This window comes from Notechis scutatus, chromosome 1, assembly GCF_049901735.1.
Source record: "Notechis scutatus isolate UNSWTSFEM ecotype Mainland chromosome 1, rNotScu1.2, whole genome shotgun sequence".
NCBI lineage: Eukaryota > Metazoa > Chordata > Lepidosauria > Squamata > Elapidae > Notechis > Notechis scutatus.
Window position 1 is genome coordinate 230,343,348 of NC_142009.1, and position 24,510 is coordinate 230,367,857.

The following is a 24,510-nucleotide window of genomic DNA, read 5'->3' on the forward strand; positions in this document are numbered from 1 at the left end:
AAGAAATGCTTGAGTTTTGTGAAAGAGGAGCACTGAAACCTTAAACCTGGCCTGGAGCATAATTCATTAATCAAAATGCAAGCTCTTGCTTTCTAATGAAGAAGATTGGATTGCCTGGTTCACTTTGGTCCCATGTCAGTACTTTCCTGAATTTAAGGGCATTTTTTTTTAAGCCCGGTAATTTCATTCTTTGACATGTGTTTTCTGAGTGTGGCAGCTTACAATCACCAGGGGTCAAATGCAAATAGTATCTCTGTTTTCCTATAAAGGGAAAACAAAAATGTGTCTTACGTTATTATGAGTCATATCACAGTATATTAACCAGTATCAACATTAAAAAGTGCCTTAGTCTCACTTGCTCTTGGTGATTGGCAAATTTACACGACAGAACTAAGAACATACATGTTTAAAAGCAAATTCATATGATCAAAAAATTAAGTGCCCAATTGCAACATTGGTAAATATTATTTCAGCATAACTTGGCTCAAGAAACGGGGAGAACTGTAGCTGCCAGAAAAGTCAACTACACCAAAGTTGCATTTGAAACCAAGCAAGCTTTTCTCTGAGCTTCTGCAGAGATCCAATATTGTGAAAATAGGGTTGCATTGACTTTGATAAGTGCTGATTGTTATGAGAGGTGCACTGGTCTCATGTCAATGGAGATCTTGCAGGAAAATCCATCTCCATGTACGTACGCAGATGGTAGCGTTTCTCAGGCTTTGGAACTAGCCAGTTCTGGGTTTCCCTCCTTGTCCGAGTTCTCCTCCTCAACTGGGCTGCAGAGTTCATTGGCTGGTGTGGTCTCTTCTTGGGGTGTTTTGCAAGCATTGCACCTTGCCATCATGTACGCAAATGACAAAAGATACAGTGTGGTCAGAACAGTGAAGTAACCGAAGTAAACGTAGAACTGGAAGAGAATAAAATGCACAAGTATTTTGAGAAATGCAGGGCTTCATTAACCTCAATGCACACAAAAAATATGAAAGCCTCAATCCACCTAAGAATTGAAAAAACTTTAGAAATGGACCTTTAAATGAATAATAGTACAGGCATTCCTCGACTCATGACAGTGGAGTCCAAAATGTCTCTTAAGTGAGACATTTGTTAAGGGAGTTTTGCCCCATTTTACACCTTTTTAGCGAATCATTGCAGTTATTATTGACACGCTGGTTAAGTGAATCTGGTTTCCCCATTGACTTTGCTTGTCAGAAAACTATACACATGATTTAGGACAACCGTCCTAAATATGAACCAGTTGCCAAGCATTTGAATTTTGATCACGGTGATGCTGCAACAGTCTTAAGCGTGAGGAATGGTCGTAAGTCACTTTTTTCAGTGCCTTCGTGGCATTGAACAGTCACTCAACCAACTATTCTAAGTCAAGGACTGCCTGTAAAAGGGCCTTGAAATTGGATCAGCTCAACAGAGCCATTCAGTATAGCATCTTACTGTCCACAGTGGCCATCCAGAGAGCTCTTGAAAATTCTATTTCCCCGCCTGCGATAAGCCTTGTTATTTTTGAGCCATAACCTACAGTGCCTGAACACAAACACTGGTCCTACCTAACCATCAGCAGTCAGACCCAACCTGACTGCTGAACACTTGGGAGAAGAGAAACAGGCAGAGGAATCTTGCCACCTCAATGGGAATGACGTGGAGAATTGGAAGTGAACGAAATAAGTTCATTGGCTCTTCCTCTTAGCTCAGAATTAGTTTAGCTTTAAGTAGCCCAACCAACCTAAATGGAAAAGAGTCCCACTGTGAAGAATTATCTATCTCCACGCAAGCTTGTTGGTCAGGGCAACCACAACAGGCAAGGCAAAGCCTTCCCGATAGGCAGTTTCCACTGAACAAAGAGCAGCTAACATAACTGTAGGGTAACTTGCTCTTTTCCTTACCTGGGAATGGACTGAGAGAGCCAGACCATTCTTATCAGTTATGATGATAGTGATGATGGTTTTGAGAACTGTGGCAAGGAAAGTATTGACACCAAACACCAGAGCGCAGAGTTCTTTGGACAGCGAAGATGCAATCTGGAAGCTTCAGTCAGAGAAAGAAAACAAATTAGCTTTCCGCCACTACAAAATACCCTGAGCAGAAAGAAGAGACACTTCATGGCTGAGCTTTTGGCTGGATTCTGCTGATTGGCTGAAACCTCCTTGCCAATGAGGGTCAGTCACCCACAATTGCTACTATCAGTTTTATTTAAAATCTCAAAATGTTACAACGGACTCTTCCATCCACCTCCTGATATTTATACTATATACGCCAACGAACTCTGCAGGATTACAGCCAACCCATCTGAGGACAGCAAACTAGGGAAGAGTATGCTACAGCAACACTACTGCTATACATTTGAGGGGGAGAGGCTCTTAGAAAAAAACCCCTGGAAAATAAGATATTTAGAAGGCAAACTTATTTGTCATCACCATTAGCGAACTATTTTCAGATTAGGTGCACGAACCCATTGGACTGGTAGGATAGTAAGAACACCTGATCCAGTATTTCCCAGTTTTAACATCCTTACAAAAGTCCTGCATTATCCTGGAATATTGCACTGTGTTTGGATCTCGCTCCACACACTCTGCACATGTTATGTGTGCAAGCATGTAACTTTACAGACACGTGAACAATAGCTCTCACACCAATGCTGAACTGGTTTCCTGGGTTGACAGAAGCTCTATATATCCATTTTACCAGTATACCTAATGCAAGTTTAGCTGTCAGTTCTCACCACCATCACTCACATGGCTATAGGCACAAGAAACTGGTAGGAACCCCTGAAGAGGACATAGGCCGCATAGCACAGCCAAATATTGGCAGTTGTGTTCATCAACAACAGTAGGCTTGCCTGGACTCCGGTCACAACCCCAATCACCAGTTTTGACCAGAAGGCCCATCGGATCTTCACAAAGCCAGCAGAAAAAGCAGTGATGGCACCTAGGAAAACACAAATGATTGTCAAGAGGGGACAAGTCCTTTACAGTTAAACAGGGCTCTAGTTTTTTATGCAGTATTCTACCAAGGGATGAAGTACATATATCCCCCCTCAAGTATCCCATGGGGAGAAAAATATCTTCAAAACAGAATTTGGCAACTTTCTGGTTTACTGGAATGCGAGACTCTTAGCAATCTAATTGTTCTGCATCCCTTCATTATGTCTGACACATATATTGACTACATATAGGCTATTCTAGGAGGCTGCCTCATTTTGAATAGCATTTAGGTAGTAGATTTTGTCCAAGGCCAGAGATATGATGAATCAAAGTGAATGCACCCAGACTCACATGGATTTTAGGATGGTGTAAATTAATTTGGGGTGGGGAGTGTAGGAATAAAGTTGCAAATTTAAGAAGATATTATAATTGCAGCAGAGTGAAATAATATAAAAAGAAATATCACCTCAGGGAAATATCTTTCTTCTTATAAGGTGTTCATCACTTCTTCCAATGGTGTTTTCTTCTTGCAGGAAGTGATGCTTCCCTATCTTTTTGACTTAGATGACATGAACTGAGCCTGTGAGTTCTGCCATTCATTTTACAAACTTGGCAATGGGGAAGTTACATACCTAATAAGATTTGACCAAGCAAAAGCACGCTCACTGGGGGCCTAGCACCTTGGCTATGTTTCCTTACAACTTTCTATGTAAGGTGACTAACAGGTCATATCATCATTCCCAAATGACTTTTACAATAACAGCTGTAGATTTCTTAGTTCTACAAGAATGGGAATCAAATAATTATAGAGTATCCACGATGACCTTAGTATGAATAACAGAGACTGCCTTTACATGAAGCTGCTTAGGACAGTGGAAATGGATAGTCTACTTCAGGGGTGTCAAACTCGATTTCATTGAGGGCTGCCTCAGGGTTGTGTTTGACCTTCTGGGGGCTGGGGGGGCATGGCTGGGGGGGGCATGGTCAGCTCAACATCACTCATGTCAGGGGCACCTGTGGTGGCTGGGGGATCCATTGTCTCCAGTGGAGGAATTTCTTGACACCTCCCTGCCTTGTGATCAAATGCACTTTTACTAGTAGTTTGTTTTGCTAACCCTCTGCCATCAAAAACAGAACTCGGGAGGGGCGAGCATGATCCACCTGTGTTCTGTTTTCAGCTGCGACAGCCTCCTGCGGCCCTCTGCCAGTGAAAACGGAGCTCGGGGGGGGGGCATGCACAGCCCTCTAGTGCTCCGTTTTTGCTGACAGAGGCCCTGTGGGCTGGTCCTTCATTGTTTTCAGGGCAGCCCGCAGGCCAAATCTAATCCGAATCCGGCCCCCAGGCCTTGAGTTTGACACCCCTGATCTACTTCATTATTACTGGAGCTCCTGATTAGTCCTTGTTGGGGGCATAGCAGACCAATAAGATAAATACAAAAAACACCACTTCAGAGGAAAAGAAATATCCATATATACCAAGCAGGGTAGAAACTGCTTCCACTCCCCCATTGTAGACGTTTCTGTTGTCCTTGGCAGGATATATTTCATTCCATAAAATATGCACATAATAAAGCATCAGATAATAGCCAGCAGAATTGAATATCCACCAAAGGGACCAAAGTCTCAGCTGCGGCATTCTTACAATAGTCCCCAACTCCTTTATCAGCCGGAATAACAGCAGATTTTTCCAGGAAGAAGCCTTATACCACATGGGCTCTCCTGCCTCAGGGTTCATTTTGTCCAGTTCTGAGGGCGAGGTACCATTACACAAGCTCTTGCTCCTGTTGAAGAAGAGGCTGCGTTTCGGACGCTTCAGGAAGAGGGTCAAGACCAGCCCAAAGCACATGAAGCCCAATGAGATATAATTCACTGTCATGAAGGTGGTGCCTCCAACTGTGACACAGAGTTGTCCCACCATGGAACTGGTGAAGACACCCATCAGCACTGAAGACCGGGAATAACTGGCCATGCGCTGATAGCACGATGGAGAGATCAGGTTGAAGATGTAGGAGGAGTAAGCTATCCGCGTAGCCATCGTGATGCCATAGAAGAATTCCATGAACTGCATGGCAATGATGCTGGTACCAAAGATCAGCAGCAGCCAGATAGCAATGTGACTCAAGCTCTGCAGCACCAATATGGGCTTATACCGCAGATAGTCTGTGAGTAGAAAGATGGGCACCAATACTGCCATGTAGGAATACGATAGGACAGGGGTAATTTCATTGGTCACCTGCAAGAGAAAATGAAACGAAGTGCAACTGATTTACACTAGTGAGTAAACCAAAGAGATAAAGAACTCTAGAAGAAGCCACATGCATTTTCACCTCACCTCACCTCTATTCTAATCATCTAGGATTCTAGGTCCTCTTTTTACTAATAATTTGGATGCTTCTTCTTCACATTCTTTTTTCAGCAACAGGCACCAAGACTTATTTTAGATACTAGCCATCCTATGTTTGGGAAACTGGAAACAAAACTATACACGAAGAACCAGCTGACTCAGGGACACCAGGGCTGGGCCTGGAGTATCCATAAGAGAAAGAAACCTCCAGCAATATACTTGATGGAATTCTGGGTGAATGGAAATACATTGATCACTGATTGGGCAGGACTGAAAGGAAAGAAAAACAGATTCACAACTAATACAAACTAAAACTATCAAACGTTACCTAGCTAGATTATGTCCTGGTTCATCAAACTATTTTTTATCAAAATTCCTAGGGATGAAATGGAGTTGTCCAGAATGGGAAATAAAATAACAGCATGTAGCTTACAAAAGAAGACAAAGCACCTTCATCAAGAAAGGACCATGGTGGCTGAAAGGGAGAGAGGAAAAAATCTCCATTCACATGTTATAGTTATTTGGAAGAACACCCCCTCTCCCCGCCCCCCACCAATTTATGGAAACACAATGTATAGGAAAACTGAAACCTGCTTTACACCAAACCAGCTGGCTGGTAATATTACTTTGATATTTCAGACTGGAATTTTTCACAATATTTTAGTGTCTTAGACACACACACACACACACACACACACACACACATACATACACATCCCCTAGTTTTTCCAACAGTCACTCTGAGATCTCCGCTCTGGTTGAAATCCACACGTATTGCTTGCCAAGGAGGTTGATTAAGTTTCTTACAGTTGCTTTAGACTGGAATTTGACGTTTTTTAGCCATGGCAACAGATCAGCATGAGACTCTGAACTTTGGCCAGACTGAGTTACATTTTGTGCTGACCAACCTTCTCCCCTAAATTTCCCACAGACAGGAGAATGGAAACACAGAGAATATTAAATTTCAATGACAAGAATGCCAAAGGTTTTGATTCAAGAGATCTGACCATCCTGTCATTTTTAGAAAAATAGAAGTCCGTAGTACTCCCCAGCCTGATATCTCCCAGAGGTATCTCTTCAAGCTTGCTTCCTTAAAATTTGGGGAGCTGAAACTCAACTTTCTGGCCTACCCCAGGGGGAAGGATGGTATGCAAGAATATACTTCAGGAAGGATGAATAATTCCTTTCTGTAACTCAAAGTATTATCAGCCCTGTTAACATGAGTTCACTACAACTTGGCATCATTCCTCTCTCTTCTATCCTCAAAGGATGTCTGTCAACTTGAGCAATTTATTCTGGTCAAGGAGTTTGGGATATTTTAGCAAAAGTAGCTGGGAACACAGTTTACAAATGGAATTCATGCGGAATATACGATGCCATCTCTATATCTATACTTCTAGATCAGGGATGGACAACCTGAGCTCCAGGGATCAGTTGACATATGGATTGATTGATTTGCAGGACTGGAGCCCCTTTGAACCACAGCTGCTGAAGATCAGTGACATGATTTGCTGAGGTAAGGAACATGCAAATACTGTAGCATAAACCCTAGAATTTAGGCTTAAATTTAGTGAGAAGTGCACCCTCCCCAACTGCCTCCCACAAAGTTAGACAAAATACAGATAATACGCCAGCTCCATTAATAGAATAGAAGAAGAATAGAATAAGAATAGAATTCTTTATTGGCCAAATGTGATTGGACACACAAGGAATTTGTCTTGGTGCAAATAACTCTCAGTATACATAAAAGAAAAGATACATTTGTCAAGAGTCAAGAATCATCAGGTACAACACTTAATAATAGTCATAGAGTACAATAAGTAATCAAATCACACTAGGAGTCAATATAAATCATAAGGATACAAGCGACAAAGTTACAGTCATATAGTCACAAGTGGGAGGGGATGGGTGATAAGGAGCGATGAGAAGATTAATACTAATAGTAGTGCAGATTTTGTAAATAGTTGGACAGTGTTTGTTTATTTATTTATTTATTGCTTTTTATTATTATTTATTAAGATTATTAGGGCAGTGTTGAGGGAATTGTTTGTTAAGCAGAGTTATGACATTTGGGGAAAAAACTGTCCTTGTATCTAGTTGTTCTGGTGTGCAGTGCTCTATAGCGTCGTTTTGAGGGAAGGAGTTGAAACAGTTTATGTTCAGGAAGTGAGGGGTCTGTAAATATTTTCACAGCCCTCTTTTTGACTCGTGCAGTATACAGGTCCTCAATTGAAGGCAGGTTGGTAGTAATTGTTTTTTCTGCATTCCTAATTAGTTCTTATAACTATAGTTCTAGTATATATAATAGCTAGTATATACAGTATAATAGCTATAGTTCTGCTACTGTGGTACCTAGATTCCTCAGAAATAATGAAGTCCTGCACCCCACAATATATTACCCTTCATGAGATTCCTGTTTCCAACTTTTAGCATCTTATTCAGCTGTGAATTTTCTCTGATAATTCCATCTGCAAATGCTTTCTCCTATGGTATGCCTATTGAGACATTCATTCTGATGCCTTTTTAATATCAGACCAGCCCATTTCTCTTACAGAATAATTTTGGTAACTACAGGTAGCCCTTGACTTACGACCACAATTGAGCCCAACATTTCTGTTGTTAAGTGAGTTTTGCCCCATTTTATGACTTTTCTTGCCACCATTGTTAAGTGAATTATTGCTATAAGTTAGCACCCTGGTTGTTAAGTGAATCTGGCTTCCCCATTATCTTTGGGGATCCCATGACCCTAGGACCCTGCAACCGTCATAAGTATGAACCAGTTGCCAAGCATCTGAATATTGGTCATGTGATCATGCAGATACTGCAAAGGTTGTAACTGTGAAAAACGGTCATAAGTCACATTTCTCACTGCTATTTTAACTTTGAACAGTCACTGAATAACTGTTGTAAGTTGTAGTTTATTAATTTAATTAGTACTTGCAATACTGTGTTCCAGGGAACAGTTATTCTTTGGGTTTTCATATTTTAAGTAACTTTTATTATTGGCTGTTTTTAATGTTTTAATTGGTTGGGTTTTAATGTGATTTTATATGTCTTTGTTTTTAATGGAGAGCTGCCCAGATTAAAGTGAAAATTCTACCCCACAACTCTCCACCCATTAATAGCAATAGCACTTAAGACTTACATACGCCTCACAGTACTTTTACAGCCCTCTCTAAGCGATTTACAGAGTCAGCATATTGGCCCCAACAATCTGGGTCCTCATTTTCCCGATCTCCAAAGGATGGATGGCTGAGTCAACCTTGAGCCTGCTGAGATTCAAACTGCCAAATTGCAGGCAGCCAGCAGTTAGCAGAAGTAGCCTGCAGTACTGCACTCTAACCACTGTGCCACCTTGGCTCTTTTGTGATACACAGCACTACAAAAAAGAGAGGTTTCCATAAATCAGGAGTGATTCCTTTCCCCCCCAAACACACATCTAAATCTGCTCTCAGCATGTGAAGAAGCTGCCATGTACTAATTGATAACCTAGGGTGCTGAGCGTTCCCTCATCCAAAAGGCACAGCAGTCAGGCAGAACAAAGTGTTTGGGAACAGATTGCCTGTGTGTGTGATTGTTTTTTGCCCAAACGACAAGAGCTGCCAATGTCCCAGAGAGACCTAGCAAGGGATCAGAGAGAAAATAGATCTTGCTCATTACTAAAAGAAGATCAAGTGTTCAAATAGAAACTTAATGACGCCAGAGCAGCAGGTCACAGCCACCTCTGCACAGCTATTGCAAAAGTCCACCTTTGGGGAAGGCAGCTAATTCCTCATTCTAAGCTTTCAGTTCTTTAAAACTACTAAATAGAGAAATGCATACAAGTGTTTTAATTTTTTCTTTTTCTTGTAAAGAAACAAACCAGTAGTTTATTAGCTAGTTGAGAGATTGGTCAATGGATTCTTAAGAAAATAGCCTGGAAATAAATATTAGTCTGTATTTAGAATGTTTATTTTTTTAAAAAAAATCCCTGGGACCTCATAATCATTTTTACCATAGATATATTTATATTTCTATAAAAATAGTTATATCCACCTTTCTACTTAAAAATAAGTGGAACAGTGCAGTATGTTACTGTATCAAAAATCAGTATCTCATCATCAAAAATCAGTATCTCATTAGGAATAGCAATAGCACTTAGACTTATGTACCGCTTTATAGTGCTTTTACAGCCCTCTCTAAGCAGTTTACAGAGTCAGCATATTGCCCCCAACAATTTGAGTCCTCATTTTACTGAACTCAGAAGGATGGAAGGCTGAGCCAACCTTGAGCCTGGTGAGATTTGAACTGCCAAATTGCAGACAGCCGGCAGTCAGCAGAAGTAGCCTGCAGTACTGCACTCTAACCACTGCGCCACCTCGGCTCTTTTATGATATACAGCACTACAAAAAACAGAGGTTTCATATTTAAGACTTTACAGTGCTTTACAGCCCTCTCTAAGTGGTTTACATTGTCAACATATTGCCCCCAACAATCTGGGTCCTCATTTCAGCAACCTTGGTAAATGTTAAATGCAGTCTTTGATCAGCTTGATTTTACTCAATCCATGGAATCAGCTGGGAATAATCATTCATTTGATAAAGGTGACAGTGTGATACTCAAAATTTAGCCTACCATCAGCTCATCAACAGAGTCAACATCACAGTTTGGAATGGGATGAAGGAGCTCCAAGCAAGCTGGAGAAATTGTTAATTGGTTTCACTAAATTTAGGAGATCACCTGTAATTGTAGATCACCTGTAATTGGCAGAAAGTATTAAATGAGGCAGAGCTGCTATAGAATAATCATGGAGTCCCTTCTACAAAAAAGAGAAACAGGCAAGAAAATGGTAAAGGAAAAGGACAAAATAACCACAAAAGAGGAGGAAAATGGTTTATTTTTGGTATTTTTAAGGGTACTAATATGTGCCATATACCTTCACCACAACCAAGATCATATCATGAAGCACAGCCTTCCCAAAGTGTGTCCTCCAGATGCACTGCACAACTCCAAACATAACTCATCGTGGCTAAGAATGATGAGAACTGTAGCCCAATTAATCTGGAAGGATCCAGAATGGAAAGAATGGAATGGAAAGAACAGTCATAGAAGTTGACTCAAGCAATCGGATTAGGCATTTACTTTGCTAGCTTGCATTGTCAAACTATTTGCTGAATCAGAAGTTAAAATGTAAGTCTCCACATCAGATTATGAGGGCAACAGACAGCAGGTCAGGCTGAGATTCCTTTCAGTTTTATTTTAACTGGGGGGAAAGGCAGGTCATCCCACTCCTTTATTATTCCAAAGTAAGTTTTAATAACTACCATTACTGCATTAATATGTTGGAGCAGAATGCAAGCTTACCCATACATTTTCTAATTTAACTCAGAAGCAAGCTAGCTCTGTGGAATTCTCTTCCCATCTCAGCCCTTATTCTGGCCTTTAGAAGGTCTATGTAGGTCTGTTTGTTCCTAACCCAATCATCCCTCTATGCTCCATGAGCCCATGATCCAAGAGCCAAATAAAAAGGAGGAAAAATGAGAATTTATCATTCTTTCCATGCACTGTTGCAACATACTCTTTCCTCCCTCCACTTTAACAGAGACATTCCTAGCATTTTGTCAAAACCTATTGCTGCTCAGAAGGTCTTCTGCAAGACCACTCAACACTCCACACTTCGGTGCATTTTTCAGACCACTGCAACTAATCTGTCCCTTGTGTGGCTAATATGTCAAATGACCTCACCTCTTTCTTTGTGAAATTCTTCTCCGATCCCAACAGGTAAGGCGTGATGAAACTCTCCCCAGGTCTAATCTGGCCCATGAAGCCGTAGAAACAGAGGTAGCCAACAAGGAACTTCCAGCGTGGGTCTGGTGGAGGGTCAGGAGGCTGTTTTTCCATTTTTTCAGCCTCTTCAGACATAACTCCCTGGTAGCTTCTTGATCACTTTGAAAAGGAACACATTCTTTTCAGTGAAAGTCACAATGCTGGATTTACTGTTTGTTCAGTTTCTCTTTTCACTGCTGTGTACAAACTCCAACATGCAGAGGTATGCCTTGCTGGTATTTCTGTTTAAATAAAAAGGAGAGAAGGTGGTACCTCAGAAAATTTCCTGGTGAGAACATCACAAACTAATCCCCACCTTCATCTTGCCAGGAATGTGTTGGCTTTGCAATATTTCCTGAACAAAATTGTGCTGTTTCCACAAATGTCTTCTATGGTCCAGCAAATATTTACTTGATACCAGTCACCAATACAGTGGAATGTTTCAGGTCAGCCAGTTCAGAATTTTTTTTAAAAGGTTTTTTTTTTTTTAAGGGAAATTGGGGAATCCAAATAAAGAAACATGGAACGCTGTAGTGAAGCAAAGTTTATTCAGCTGGATTGCTGTCTTTATAAATAATGCTAATATCATTTCTTCATCTGCTACATTTAAGTTTTGTCAGTGAAACACACTTTCACTTCACAACGTCTGTAGGACAGACTAGGAGGGTTCCTCGCAGTGGAGGAATGAGTTGAATTAAATTCATAATTTAATGAATTTAACAATACAATACACATAAATTCAACAATACAATACAGAATAGCATTCTGTTATACTAAATTCTGATCATAGTATTGTAAAGATTCCCCTTGCACATATGTGCTAGTTGTTTCCAGCTCTAGGGGGCGGTGCTCATCTCCGTTACAAAGCCGAAGAGCCAGCGCTGTCCCAAGACATTTCCGTGGTCATGTGGCTGGCATGACTAAATGCCGAAGGCGCTTGGAATGCTATTACCTTCCCACCAAAGTGGTCCCTATTTTTCTACTTGCATTTTTACATGCTTTCGAACTGCTAGGTTGGCAGAAACTGAGACAAGCAACAGGAGCTCCCTCAGTTACGCGGTGCTAGGGATTCGAACCACAAACTGCCGACCTTTCTGATCGACAAGCTCAGCATCTTAGCCACTGAGCCACCGCATCCCAAGTATTGTACTAATTACCAATTTAGAAAGTACATATACTCCTTCAAGTCAACTTTGACGTCTTGCGATTTCATGTTCATATCCACACTTTTCTTACCAATGCAGAAATATTTTTCTGTTGGCTTTTTTGTGTGTTTATTTCAATTTTCCAGTCTAGCTTACATTGTTGGGATATCCTGGTAGTTTCCCACCTATATTCTGCCTAATCTTGAAACTCAAGGTAAGTCAGCTGGTGCTACCATCTGTGAACATTGGTAATTAGCAAGAACTTCTCATTTTTTTCATTCATCCAGTTTTATCTCAGTTGAATCTTATTCTAGTTAGGGTGTTGTAATGCACTGAGTATAAAAGTGTCCTTCAAGGTTAACTGGAACTTTTAATCATATCACATGGCTACAAAGAAGCTCTCACTAGCATCCAGGACAACAAGCCTGCCAAGACAATAGTTGCTTAATGGTCAAGGAGAAATTCCAGTTTCTGTTAAAGACAAGAAAGGATTGGATAAACATTACTAAGTGATATGGACCAATGATTTAACTCAATAAAAGACAGCTTCCTATTTTCTTAAGAGTTGCACTGGCAACTGCAATGTGTTGAATGGTCTATATTTCACTTCAGATAAGGCATTTTCCCAGTACAATTTATAGCATCATCTAAAAGAGTATTTTTTAAAAAATATTTTGCTCTTAGGATCCCTGCCCACTTAAAAAAAATTATAGAGGATTTTAAAAGAGCTTTTGCTTGTGTGGGTTAAATTGGTCACTATTTATCATATTAACAATTGACACAGTCATAGAATATTTATTGAATCATGTAAAAATAATATTAAGCCCGTTCTATATTAACATAAATAAAATACTTTTTATGAAAGCCTTATTTTTAATAAATTAAAATAATGAGGAGAGTGATGTTAATTTAAAAGTTTGTAAATATCTTTAATATCTTACAAATAATTTTGATTTCAAAGACCCCTGAAATGGTCTTGGGGGATCCTCAAGGTTACTTGTATCACATTTTAAGAAATACTGTCCTAGAGTCATCCATTTATCATTGCCCAAAATAACAGCAAGGGCATGCTTTCTATTATTTCAACAAGGGCTGGTTGATAGTTTGATGAGATTACAAGTGACTAGTAGGAAAATAGCTTGAAACCTGGTACAAGAATGGCCTGAATAGTCAAAATCACACACTCAGGGAAGTTTTTAATTATTATCACAGGAACCCCCAAAGCTTGCAATTATTATGTTTCAGTTACTCAGAAATATTCAGTTTTACAGATTTTAGTCTTAAGCTATATGAATAAAAAGAAGAAAAATCCCTGCTGTCACAAGCAGAATGTATTTGCATCTATAATTTAAAAAAAGACTGAAAAATAGAAAACAAGATTTATCTGCAGCTCAGAGTTCTACATACACTTTCACTGAATAGATTGTCAAGAGTAGCTGTCCATCTTATCCATGCTGATTCAGAAATTAAGCCCTGTTCTGCTCAAGAAGGCTTACCAATAGATTAATGGATATGGGACTACAATATGTGTTAATTTACCTTCCCTGTTTTTGACAACATAATGACACAATTTGAAATGTAATAACATGTACTGGCTGGCAGAAGTGAGATGACTAATGTACACACTCTCTTATTCTCTGCCTATTTTTGCAATCTGTTTTAGTGTTATGGAATGGGTTTTGGGTTCCTCCAACAAGGAAAAACAAGTCACCAAACTTTGTACAGTGTTTAAACCAGTGGTCTCCAACCAGTGGACCGGGGACCACTGGTGGTCTGCGAGAAAATTTTGGTGGTCTGCAGAGAAATGTCAACCCCAAAACACCCCCAAAGCAATTATTCCAGGCTGCGTGGGAATACAAGGCTGCACCACCCACATGGTCCGTGAGAACACAAGGCTTGCATTGCTTGCATTGTGAACAACACAAGGTAGTAAAGGGAGGCGGAAAAGGACGGAGGGGGGGAACTTGCCCCACGCGCCTCGCTTGGCCACCAAGCTGCTTCTTTCCGCTTCTTTCTTCTTCTGCTTTTGGCTGCACACAAGGAAAGCAGCAAAAATCTTTCTTTCTCTCCCCCAAACTCCACCAGAAATGAGTCTTTGGGACCCTGCAAGGCATCCTGCTCCAAGAGGCTGCATCAGCAAAGACTCATTTCTGGCGGAATTTGGGGCAGAGAAAGAAAGACTTTTGCTGCTTCTGCTGCTTCTCTCTCTCTCTCTCTCTCTCTCCTCCCCATAGAGGATTACTCAGAGGTAAGTCCCACTGAGTTCTGTGAGGATCAGAGATGGTATTCAGCAGGTTCTGACCAGTTCTGGAGAACTGGTACCAGAAATTTTGAGTAGTTCAGAGAACTGGCAAATAACACCTCTGACTTGAGATTTTACAGTATTCTTCCCCTGCCATGCAAACCAAGTCATGCCCACAAAACCAGTAGTAAAATTTTTTGAATCCCACCACTGGTGAGGATGTAGGCAGAGACCAAGAACTGCGGCATCATGGGTACAGATAACAGAATAACAGAGTTGGAAGGGACCTTGGAGTTCTTCTAGTCCAGTGGTCACCAACCAGTGGGCAGGGGACCACTGGTGGTCCATGAGAAAATTTTGGTGGTCCACAGAGAAATGTCACCCCCAAAGCAATTAATCCAGGCTGCGCCACCCACATGGCCCGCGGGAACACAAGGCTTGTGTTGCTTGCATTGTGAACAACATGAGGCAGTAAGGAGAGGGAGGAAAAGGTGGAGGGGGGGAACTTGCCCCACATGCCCCACTTGCCTTGCCTGGCCACCGGGCTGCTTCTTGCCCCTTCTTTCTTCTTCTGCTTTTGGCTGCACACAAGGAAAGCAGCAAAAGTCTTTCTTTCTCTCCCCCAAACTCCACCAGAAATGAGTCTTTGGGACTTTGCAAGGCCTCCTATTCCAAGAGGCTGCACCGGCGTGACAAGTCTCACAAAGACTCATTTCTGTCAGAGTTTGGGGCGGAGAAAGGAAGACTTCTGCTGCTTCTGCTGCTTTCCTTGCATGAACCCAAAAGTCTCTCTCTCTCCCCCCCTGAGAACGGAGCTGGAGATGGTATCCTGCGATCCCAAATAAAGAATGATTGATCGGTAGGAAAACAGGGAAGGGAATTTTCCTGCAGACTTTTTGGGGGATTTTCCCAGGGTCTCTGGTCTGCAGAATTTAAAATTATGAGTTTGGTGGTCCCTGAGGTCCAAAAGGTTGGCGACCCCTGGTTTAAACCATCCTACAACACTCAGTTATATATGAAAGTTGTACAGTAAATGAAAAATGATCCCTTCATTGCAGAATCGATGCTACCAGTTTGCTGCTGTCATGGTCCAACCATCAGACAGAGAACTACTCTACACACATGGTTAAAAAAGGCAGGGCAGATGAATGTCACACAGATTTACTAACAAGCTGTTGCTCAAATATAACTCTTAAGAGATCCATATTCTAATTGGATCCCACCTTCAACCTCCTCTAGATTGAATTACGTTAATTCATACAGTAGTTACTCTATTTTGCCTTTTGTTTAGCTTTTACCCATTTGCAGAAAAGCTATTCTCAGTTATTACCATCTCCTTCAGAGACATCTTAACTTATCTCTTAAGGAAAAAAACATGAAGTACAAAACACATGGAGACCTCTAGGAAGCAATTACTAATATACTAGTTTTAGTTCTCTCTACTACCAGTCTTTAAAGCCTCATTTGTTGCCCCTTTCCATTTCCTAAAAGACCGCTTTTGACCTCGCTAGGAGGAGAGCGTTCATGGTTTCACAAAGGTTTCAGTCATTCCAGTATCCACTCAACCAGTCTTCTCCAGTCTCTCTCCAAAGTTATGGAAAATGAATAGATGAGTTCATTATATATCTCTGGTAAGATCTTTATAATGTGCTCAAGATCTAAAGAATCAACAAAGCTTTACATATCCCCAAAAATTACCCCACTCTTCAAGTATATTAGCAACCCCCTCCTCCAATCCTAGAAAGTCAAACTTAAAAAGCCACAAGAACTCCCTTTATAAAAAGAAACTATCGGATACCACCTCCTAAAATTCTGAAATCCGGAGAAGTAAGATTTTCTCACTACTGCTACATATTAACTGCATTTAGCCAAGGAACTGTCTAAAAAGAAAAGTGGCAGACTCGATTTAACAAGTCAATTATTGCTTTGTCAGTTTATTTCCTAAAAGGCCTCAAAACAGCACATGCAAACTTTACAAGTGATCATCTCAGAGCAAAGTTCAAATCTGCTTAATTGCATAAGATAGAAATGAAGTCATTCTCCAAGTCAATACATATATCTCACTTTATTGTGCTTCGCTTGATTGTGCTTCACAGATATTTGAATTTTTTTTTTTTACAAATTGAATTAACTTTTTTTCGCAACAGAGTTTTTTAAATCATGTGCGCACACTGTTTTTTAGACATAATGCTATTGCACATTTAGCAGACTGAAACATAGCGCAAACGTAACTTTTATATGCACCGGAATCACAAACCTGTGTGAGACGAACCCGCACTATCTGTGAGATATGCCTGTAGTCACCTTTACCTCGAAAACAAACCTTTGCTCTGATTCAAGTATGTTGTATTTATGGTCAGCAATATGAAGCTAATTAAGTATTTGCTATCCATTACTTTTTTTCCCCTCTTAATTTCCTCCTTGCACTTAAGCCATTTGTATCTTCTGTTCTGTAAGCGGACCATGGATTAGATAGCATGCTTCTGAAGACATTTCTGAGGAAGAAGGCCTTGCAAGGCATCAGGCCAGGCACAGACAGTGGGAACAAGAAGATGGCAATAGTCAACTGGGCTAGTGGAGCACAAAGGGGCAGAAGTCATGAAGAGCAGGGTGCCTGGGGCTGGGTTGGGGCTGTAGCTGCCCTGGGCGACCACGGCCTCATGCTGGGCTGTGGCTTCTCGCAGCCCTAGAGCTGTGTCATGCCAAGTGGCCTCAGAGCGGTGAAGCCTCAGGAATGGTTTCTGGCTAACGACTGACAGGATTTGATTCATGATGATATAGAGAATGCTGGGATTGCCATCACTAAGTGATGTGCTCATGTGACATGGAGCTTTACAGCAGCATCATTTAAGGATGGAAATCCTGGTCTCAAATGTAACTCACAATATTGTAGCCCTTAGTGATTGTTTGAAATTACAAACCCCCCCCCAAAGAAAAGAAAGAGTGACAACAGTTCCAGCATTCTGATGGCAACACTTGCCATGCCACATGACCATATTTTTGGGGCTTGGCAACCGGCTCACCTTTATGGCCAGGTGCAGCATTCTGTGTTCACATGATGTGATTTACAATGTTATTTTTTTGCCAGAAAAAAACAAAACACCCGTAAGAACGCATTGTTTCACTTAATGATTGTGCTATTTGCTTGACAACCACTGCATGAGCTTGACAGTCATGGCTTTCACTTTATGACTACCATGAAAAACGTCATAAAATCTGATCAATCATGTGATGTCTTATCTTACAACCATCATGACTTACCACGGAAATTCCAGGCTCCGTTATGGTTTGCAAAACGAGGGGTACCTATACCTGTACTCCATATTAAATATATCACATGTAGGTTTTTATATAATTTTAACTGTACTACCCTGTTTCTCCAACAATATGGCCTCCCCCAATAGGAAGTCCCAGCATGTTTTATAGACATGAAATGAAATTAAGCCCCTCCCCCCAAATTAAGGCCTATATTAAAACATGTGAAATGGGGGGGAATGGTGGGGGGGCTTGTCATTAGGAAGTACTTTTGTTGCACACCCGGATATGGTGCTGCTTGCGTTGACCCCGATACGAAGTGCCCCACCAACGCCGAGGTCAACATCCAAACCATCGCTGCCCGCCCGCCCGAAGATGCAAGGGGGGGGAATTAAGTCACCCCATGAAAAGACGGCCTAGCCATTTTGGGGGGGCTCAAAAAAAAAATAAGACCCGGCCTTATTATATGAGAAACATGGTACAACTGTATCGCATACTCCAGAAAAACACATAGCTTGCAAAAGGTGTACAGGATAGTAAAATTATATGTAAAAGGTGCTGTTTCAAATGGCAATTGGACTTTGTCTTTTCCTTGAAGACCTTTTGTTTCTTCAGTGGCCTCAACAGCTCTCAGAGAAAGTACTAGCAACCAGATGACTGCAAAGGGATATAAATCCTCCCCCCTCATCCAACTGAACTGAAGAAACTTCTTGGATGAGGAGGGAAACATCTTCCTTAAGGAGAAAATGAAGTCCAGTTGCCTTTTGAAAAAGCATCTTTGAGGCAACCACAACCTGGATGACTAAGAATCTCCGTAGACATTGAGTTATATGTGAAAGAAGATACCGACACATACAATCTTTATGCTGTCTTATTAGTAAAGTTTTGTAATAAACACCCAACTAGATTTTGGCTCGCAGAGCTAACCAAAGTTAGGCTTGCTTAATACATGGAAGAGGAACCACTAGGGCAGGGGTCTTCAAATTTGGCAGCTTTAAGACTTGTGGACTTCAACTCCCAGAATTCCTCCTCCAGTCATGTTAGCTTAGGAATTCTGGGAGTTGAAGTCCACAAGTCTTAAAGCTGCCAAATTTGAAGACCCTTGCACTAGGAAATAGCAGGATTTGGGAAGTTTTCAAAACGTTTCAGCAGGAATCACTGGTAAATCAACTTCTATGCTGTTTCCAATAATGCTAGAGACAGACATCGCTTATATGATATCTCCAGAGGTTGACTTTGACCTGAAGGAGTGTTTACATTACATACTCACCATTAACTGAGATAAATGAGGCTTGGTGCCAAGGTAAACAAGTGCAGGATTTTCAACCTAGTCTGAAATCCTATGCCAACCTCCATGGGTTAAACAAACTCAATGCACTTATAAAAGCAGAGCAAATATGCTCCAAAATATATTGTTAATCTTTTTAAGTCACTTTTCTTTAGAGGACAAAGAACTGGTCTCCTTCAATAGCCATTAAAACAGGCTTTAAATAAAAATAATGAGGTACTTGATAGTGCCCTACTGGAATCAACAGGTCTGAGTTTTTCATGACTAACAAGCTTCGTTGATTCTTATGAATGTATTCTGTAGTATGGATAAATTTGAATGTTGTCCAATTATGTTGTTCTAAGTTAAATGAAAAATTCCATATGGCTGTAAAATTAAATAATGAGTGTTTTATGTATTTGAAATGAAGGCACTTGGTCTTTCTCCAGCCAAATACACATGAAGGCACATGGAGACTCAGAACCAACGTGCATATATCAGGAAACTCCTTCTCAAAAGGATAAGAACTATATCCTAAATTGATAACTGAACCATTAACTTCCAGCTGAACTTTTAACTCTCGGAGTAACTGAGTTACTCACTTTCAATAATGCAGAGCACTCAGAAAATAGGTCCTTAAAAATAGATTTAAACAAAATGTTTATCCTACTTCAATTTGTAATCCACACAAGTTACATTTTGCAAACAATCAAGCAGGGCAATTCAATGGCCCTTCTATGCTGGCAGTCACTATAGCTTAATTACCCCAGCTTGATGCACTTGATGTATGAAATTTGTTTTTCCAGAGCACACAAGCCCCTTCCAAAAATTCACTGTTCTGAATGCCAGTTTGTTACTGGTTCCATTGACAGCTCACCAGTGTTGATACAGAGGGAGGTCTTTGAGCCCTGCGCACACAGGCGCGAAGCACAGTCTCCAAACCGGTAGGAAAAAATTTGGAAACTCACCACTGGGTATGAGCTATTTCCATGTAATGCAATGGATGTTATGATTGCAATTGAGTTTGGTTTGCTTTTTCCCTGAAGTGTTTTTAGGGTTTTATTCAGGAGTGGGATTCTACCAGTTTGCACCTATTCGCTAGAACTGGTTGTTAACATTCTAAGCAGTTCGGAGAACCGGTTGTTAGAAGAAATTACTGGCCTAATCCTGTAAGGAAGGCAGGAAGGAAACATTCTGGTGTTGCTTACAGAAACTGCCTCTCCGTTAACACTTATTACATTCTTGGCAGGACTAGACTTCCTGTCTCTGGAACATCTCTGGAGTTTTTTTCCCCCTCCTTTGCTGGTACTTTGCTTGTGTGGAGTGACCATTCAAAGTTACAATGGCACTGAAAAAAGTGACTTATGACCTTTTTTCACACTTACGATTATTGCAGCATCCTCATGAGAGGCCAGGCGAGGAGATGCGTGCCTCAATGTGAGTGATATTGAGTTGGCCACACCCAGCCAATAACATGACCACCAAGCCACATCCAGTCACATGACCACCAAGCCATGCCCATCACCTAAGCCATGCCCACAGAACCGGTTGTTAAAAATTTGAACCCCACCCCTGGTTTTATTACTGTTTCTCTGGCTACCTGTTTGATTATTTGGATTTTCTTTTCAATTATAATGTGTTAAACAATTAGAGCTGCTTCCTGTGCCTGGGCCAGCATTTTGCTGAAGTGTATGTGTAGGAGGAAGTAAAAAAATAATGATGGCACTCCTTTATGTGTATCACAGATATGATACACATAAAGATTTTGACTTACAACTATTTGTTTAATGTCCGTTCAGTTACAACAGCAGTGAAAAATGTGACATGACCAGGTCTCACAAGTACAACCATTGCTGCACCCCACAGTCATGTGATCAAACTTCAGGTACTGGGCAACCAGGATGCATTCACAATAGTTGCAGCATCCCAGGGTTCTGGGATTGTCATTTGCAACCTTCCTAGGAAACTTTTGATAAACAAAGTCAATAAGGGAAGCCAGATTTGCTTAACAACCGCATGATTCACTTAGCTGTAGTGATTCGCTTAACAATCATGGCAGAAAGGTCATAAAATGGGGCACGGCTCCTTAATAACATGGCTCCGTTCCTTGCTTAGCAACTGAGATTTTGGATTCAGTTGTGGTTGTAAGTTGAGGAGTACCTGTACACATAAAATATGACAAGGCATTAAGGCAGCACAGTCACAGCTGTCATTTTGACTTTTCTGAGTCCCCACCCTTGCAGATGTCCCTAAAATTGATTAAATAATAAAAATTGTTTTCCCATAACATACAAGATCTTTGTTTTGTCTATTTAGTTCGCCATATTTCATCTGGAAGTTCATCTCTTAAGTGTTGGTAAGTTATTTTTCACTTTCAAATTGTTTTTTCTCTATAATTACAATCCCATGTAATTCCATTTTTTTAGTTTCCTTTCTTCTATAACCATAGTTCATAAACTCTATCCTGGAAATCAGCTCCCCATTCCCTGCTAACTTTTTTGCCAGATTCAGAATTGTGTCATTCATCCTACAGGGTTTCTAGTTTAAATACCGTATTTGCCGGCGTATAAGACGACTTTTTTGCCCTGAAAAAGATGCCTCCAATTGGGGGTCGTCTTATATGCCGGGTCGTCTTATACGCCGGCAAATAGTAATTGGGAAGCACTGCGGCTGCCCACGGCTGAGGCACTTTTGCGCACCGTGGAAGCGAATCCCATGAAGCCGAAGGGCAGCCAGCCTTCTCCCAGCTCCCAAGGAAGCAGGGCTCGCACCGCCCGAGCTCCGCTGAGGTATCCGGCTGGGGCTGTCAGGAGTTGTTACCGCTGGCGCGCTCCGCGGCTCCAGTCCGCGTTGCCTCGGGAAGGGAAAGGCAAAACCAGGAGCCGCTGCTGCCATTGCAAAGCGCCGCGGCGGCTCTTCCTTTTGCCTTTCCTTCCCGAGGCAACGCGGACTGGAGCCGCGCGGAGCCGCGCCAGCGGTAACAACTCCTGACAGCCCCAGCCGGATACCTCAGCGGAGCCCGGGCGGTGCGAGCCTCGCTTCCTTGGGAGCTGGGAGAAGGCTGGCTGCTCTTTCGGCTTCACGGGATTTGTTTCCACGGTAGACAAAAGTGCCTCAAAAAAAAAAAAAAAGTGCAAAAGTGGAAGGTGTGCGGAAGAGGGGGCGAGTATATAACAAACTATATTTTGAGTGGAAATGTTGGGGGTCGTCTTATACGCCGGGTCGTCTTATACGCCGGCATATACGGTATCTGAAATAAACAGTTAAATAATCTCTGCCCAGTGAACATGTACAGAAACCCAGCCAGGAACCAGACAGCTAGATAAGGTTTATGGGGCACCTTCTGGAAAGTAATAAACACAAAGGCAACAGTCAACTAGTGATTAGAAGTGGATTAACCCCAATTAATCCTAGTAAGTAGCAATTATGAGTGATTGCTTGCACCCTATGCCTCTTGCAACAAAGATATGAATTTTGCTCAGTCAGAATTCAAGTCTAAGGTATTTATGGCAATAAAAGAAAAAAAATCACGCACCATTAAACACGGGTATTAATATTTTAACTTGGCCTTGCCTTCTTAACCACAAACCTTGCCTCAACCTATTTAAGACAGGACTCTCCACCTTTGTCTCAGTCCAACAATTTTCTAGCACAAAGGTAAACATATGTGACTCTAGAAGTTATTGAACTGTAACTCCCATTTTCCTGATATAGCAGGGTCAATGATGAGATACTGAGAGATTTGAAATATATTAACATCTGGAGGTCTTCCTACTGTCCATATGCATGCTAGCACTATCATGTGCCAATAAATCTACACCAGTGGGTCTTATCTGTCTCCTCACTGGGCCATATATGCTACTGTGTATTATTATCCAAAATCACAAAACACATCAGTATTAGTCTTCCTCATTCTGTAGAAAAGACTGCACAGTGAACACTCATTCTGGTCTTTTTCCAACAGAGCACACAGATCGGTAGACAAAATAGCCTGTTGCAGCAAAAATAGATCACGTGACAACCCAATGACTAAATATGTATTATAACTTTATCAGACATGTTGACATATACTGCAACTACAATCCAATAATCTGAAAACACAATTTTAAACTTAAGAAGGAATAAATCTTATGAAATGTAATGTAATCTACTTTGTGAAAACATGTTTCACACTGTTACAAGTATGGACATTTTCAGGTTTTCTAGACTATCTAGAAAGGCTAAAGCCTCCTAATTTAACCAGGTTTTTCAACCATGAATGGCTCTTAAATGCATGTATTATTTTGTTATTAAGTGTCCTTAAAATATAATGTTAGCTACATTTGACGAAGTGGGGCCTTAGCTGAATTTGCTGTATGGAATAACTGTTGAAAGATGCCTAATTATTTTTATCATTCCAATTTAGTTGCCTTTAATATACTATTTTTATCCACCTTTAAAAATGTAAGAGACATCAATGGATAATTAAATAAAAATGTTTTTAATTCATAAGCTCCCACCTCCCAAATAAGATAAAACTTTGAATACAATCACATGCCCTTTTCTAACCTTCTCTTCCCAATAAGATTACCGGTGTGCACTCAGGACCAGATAGATGCTTCTGTTCTCTTTATCTTCTATCACAGAAGTAATGAATAATTAGCGGGGAGTGCAAACGTGACAAACTAAATCAAGGGTCTTCAAACTTGACAGCTTTAAGACTTGTGGACTTCAACTCCCAGAATTCCTAAGCTAACATGACTGCAGAGGAAAAATTCTGGAGTTGAAGTCCACAAGTCTTAAAGCTGTCAAGTTTGAAGAGCCCTGAACTAAATCCATATGCATGTGTTGCGCACTATAGTCCCACTTAGTGCAAGTGCACCTCGTTATTCTGTACCCGGTATACAGCAGGTGATCACCATTCCCACGCAGCCTCCCTCCTTCCCTTCTTAAGAAGATAACCTTCTTAGGAAGATAAATAACATAAGACATTTCGCTGTCCTGAGGCTTCCTGGAACCCCGTGGATATTCTCCGCCAGCTTAAGCCTACCCCCTTCCCCGACGGGCCTACCTTACCTCGCTTTCTTAATCCATTGGCTCGGTTTCAGCCTTCCTCTGCTTTCTGAACTGGGAACGTTTCCCGCGCTTACTATGCGTGAGAGATTCCCTCACTGCAGGTTCTTGGTGTACAGACCGCACTTGGTGTACAGATTAAACCGCAGTTCTCGCACATGGAAGACGGGAAGTGTAGTTCTTTACTGTGGGGCAAGCAGGCGATTAAACTACTATTCCCACAATGCAAGCAGGGCGGAAAAGGAGCAATAGAAATATGAGCTTATGTATACGCCAACATATTCCACTCCCTTTACGGTACTTTAAATCAGCTGTGCTTCGATGACCTTATGAAGGATTCTACTTCGAAAAAGAAGCCCGTAGAGAACTTGCGTGGGAGGGGACTACTGTTCATGTGAAGGGTGCAGCGAAATCGGTGTTTATTTTGCCAGCTAATGTTCGTCTAATCATGCAGGGGTCTTCAA

General features: G+C 41.2%; 1 protein-coding gene across 4 annotated transcripts; it reads right to left on the minus strand.

The window, feature by feature from the left end:
• Positions 1-405: 405 nt before the first annotated feature.
• On the minus strand, positions 406-24,200 carry SLC19A1 (solute carrier family 19 member 1). Of its 4 annotated transcripts, XM_087950579.1 has the most exons (7): positions 24,050-24,200; positions 11,005-11,327; positions 9,777-10,016; positions 4,413-5,169; positions 2,748-2,940; positions 1,899-2,040; positions 406-907 (listed from the first exon to the last, which is right to left on the minus strand). In XM_087950579.1, the coding sequence occupies exons 4-7, from the start codon at positions 5,128-5,130 to the stop codon at positions 713-715; spliced, it is 1,248 nt and encodes a 415-aa protein (XP_087806705.1). In that variant the 5' UTR covers positions 5,131-5,169; positions 9,777-10,016; positions 11,005-11,327; positions 24,050-24,200; the 3' UTR covers positions 406-712. The 4 variants fall into 4 exon arrangements, with proteins under 4 accessions (XP_087806705.1, XP_026541151.1, XP_087806706.1 ...); XM_026685366.2 differs by lacking the exon at positions 9,777-10,016; XM_087950580.1 differs by lacking the exons at positions 9,777-10,016; positions 11,005-11,327.
• Between the last annotated feature and the right edge of the window lie 310 nt (positions 24,201-24,510).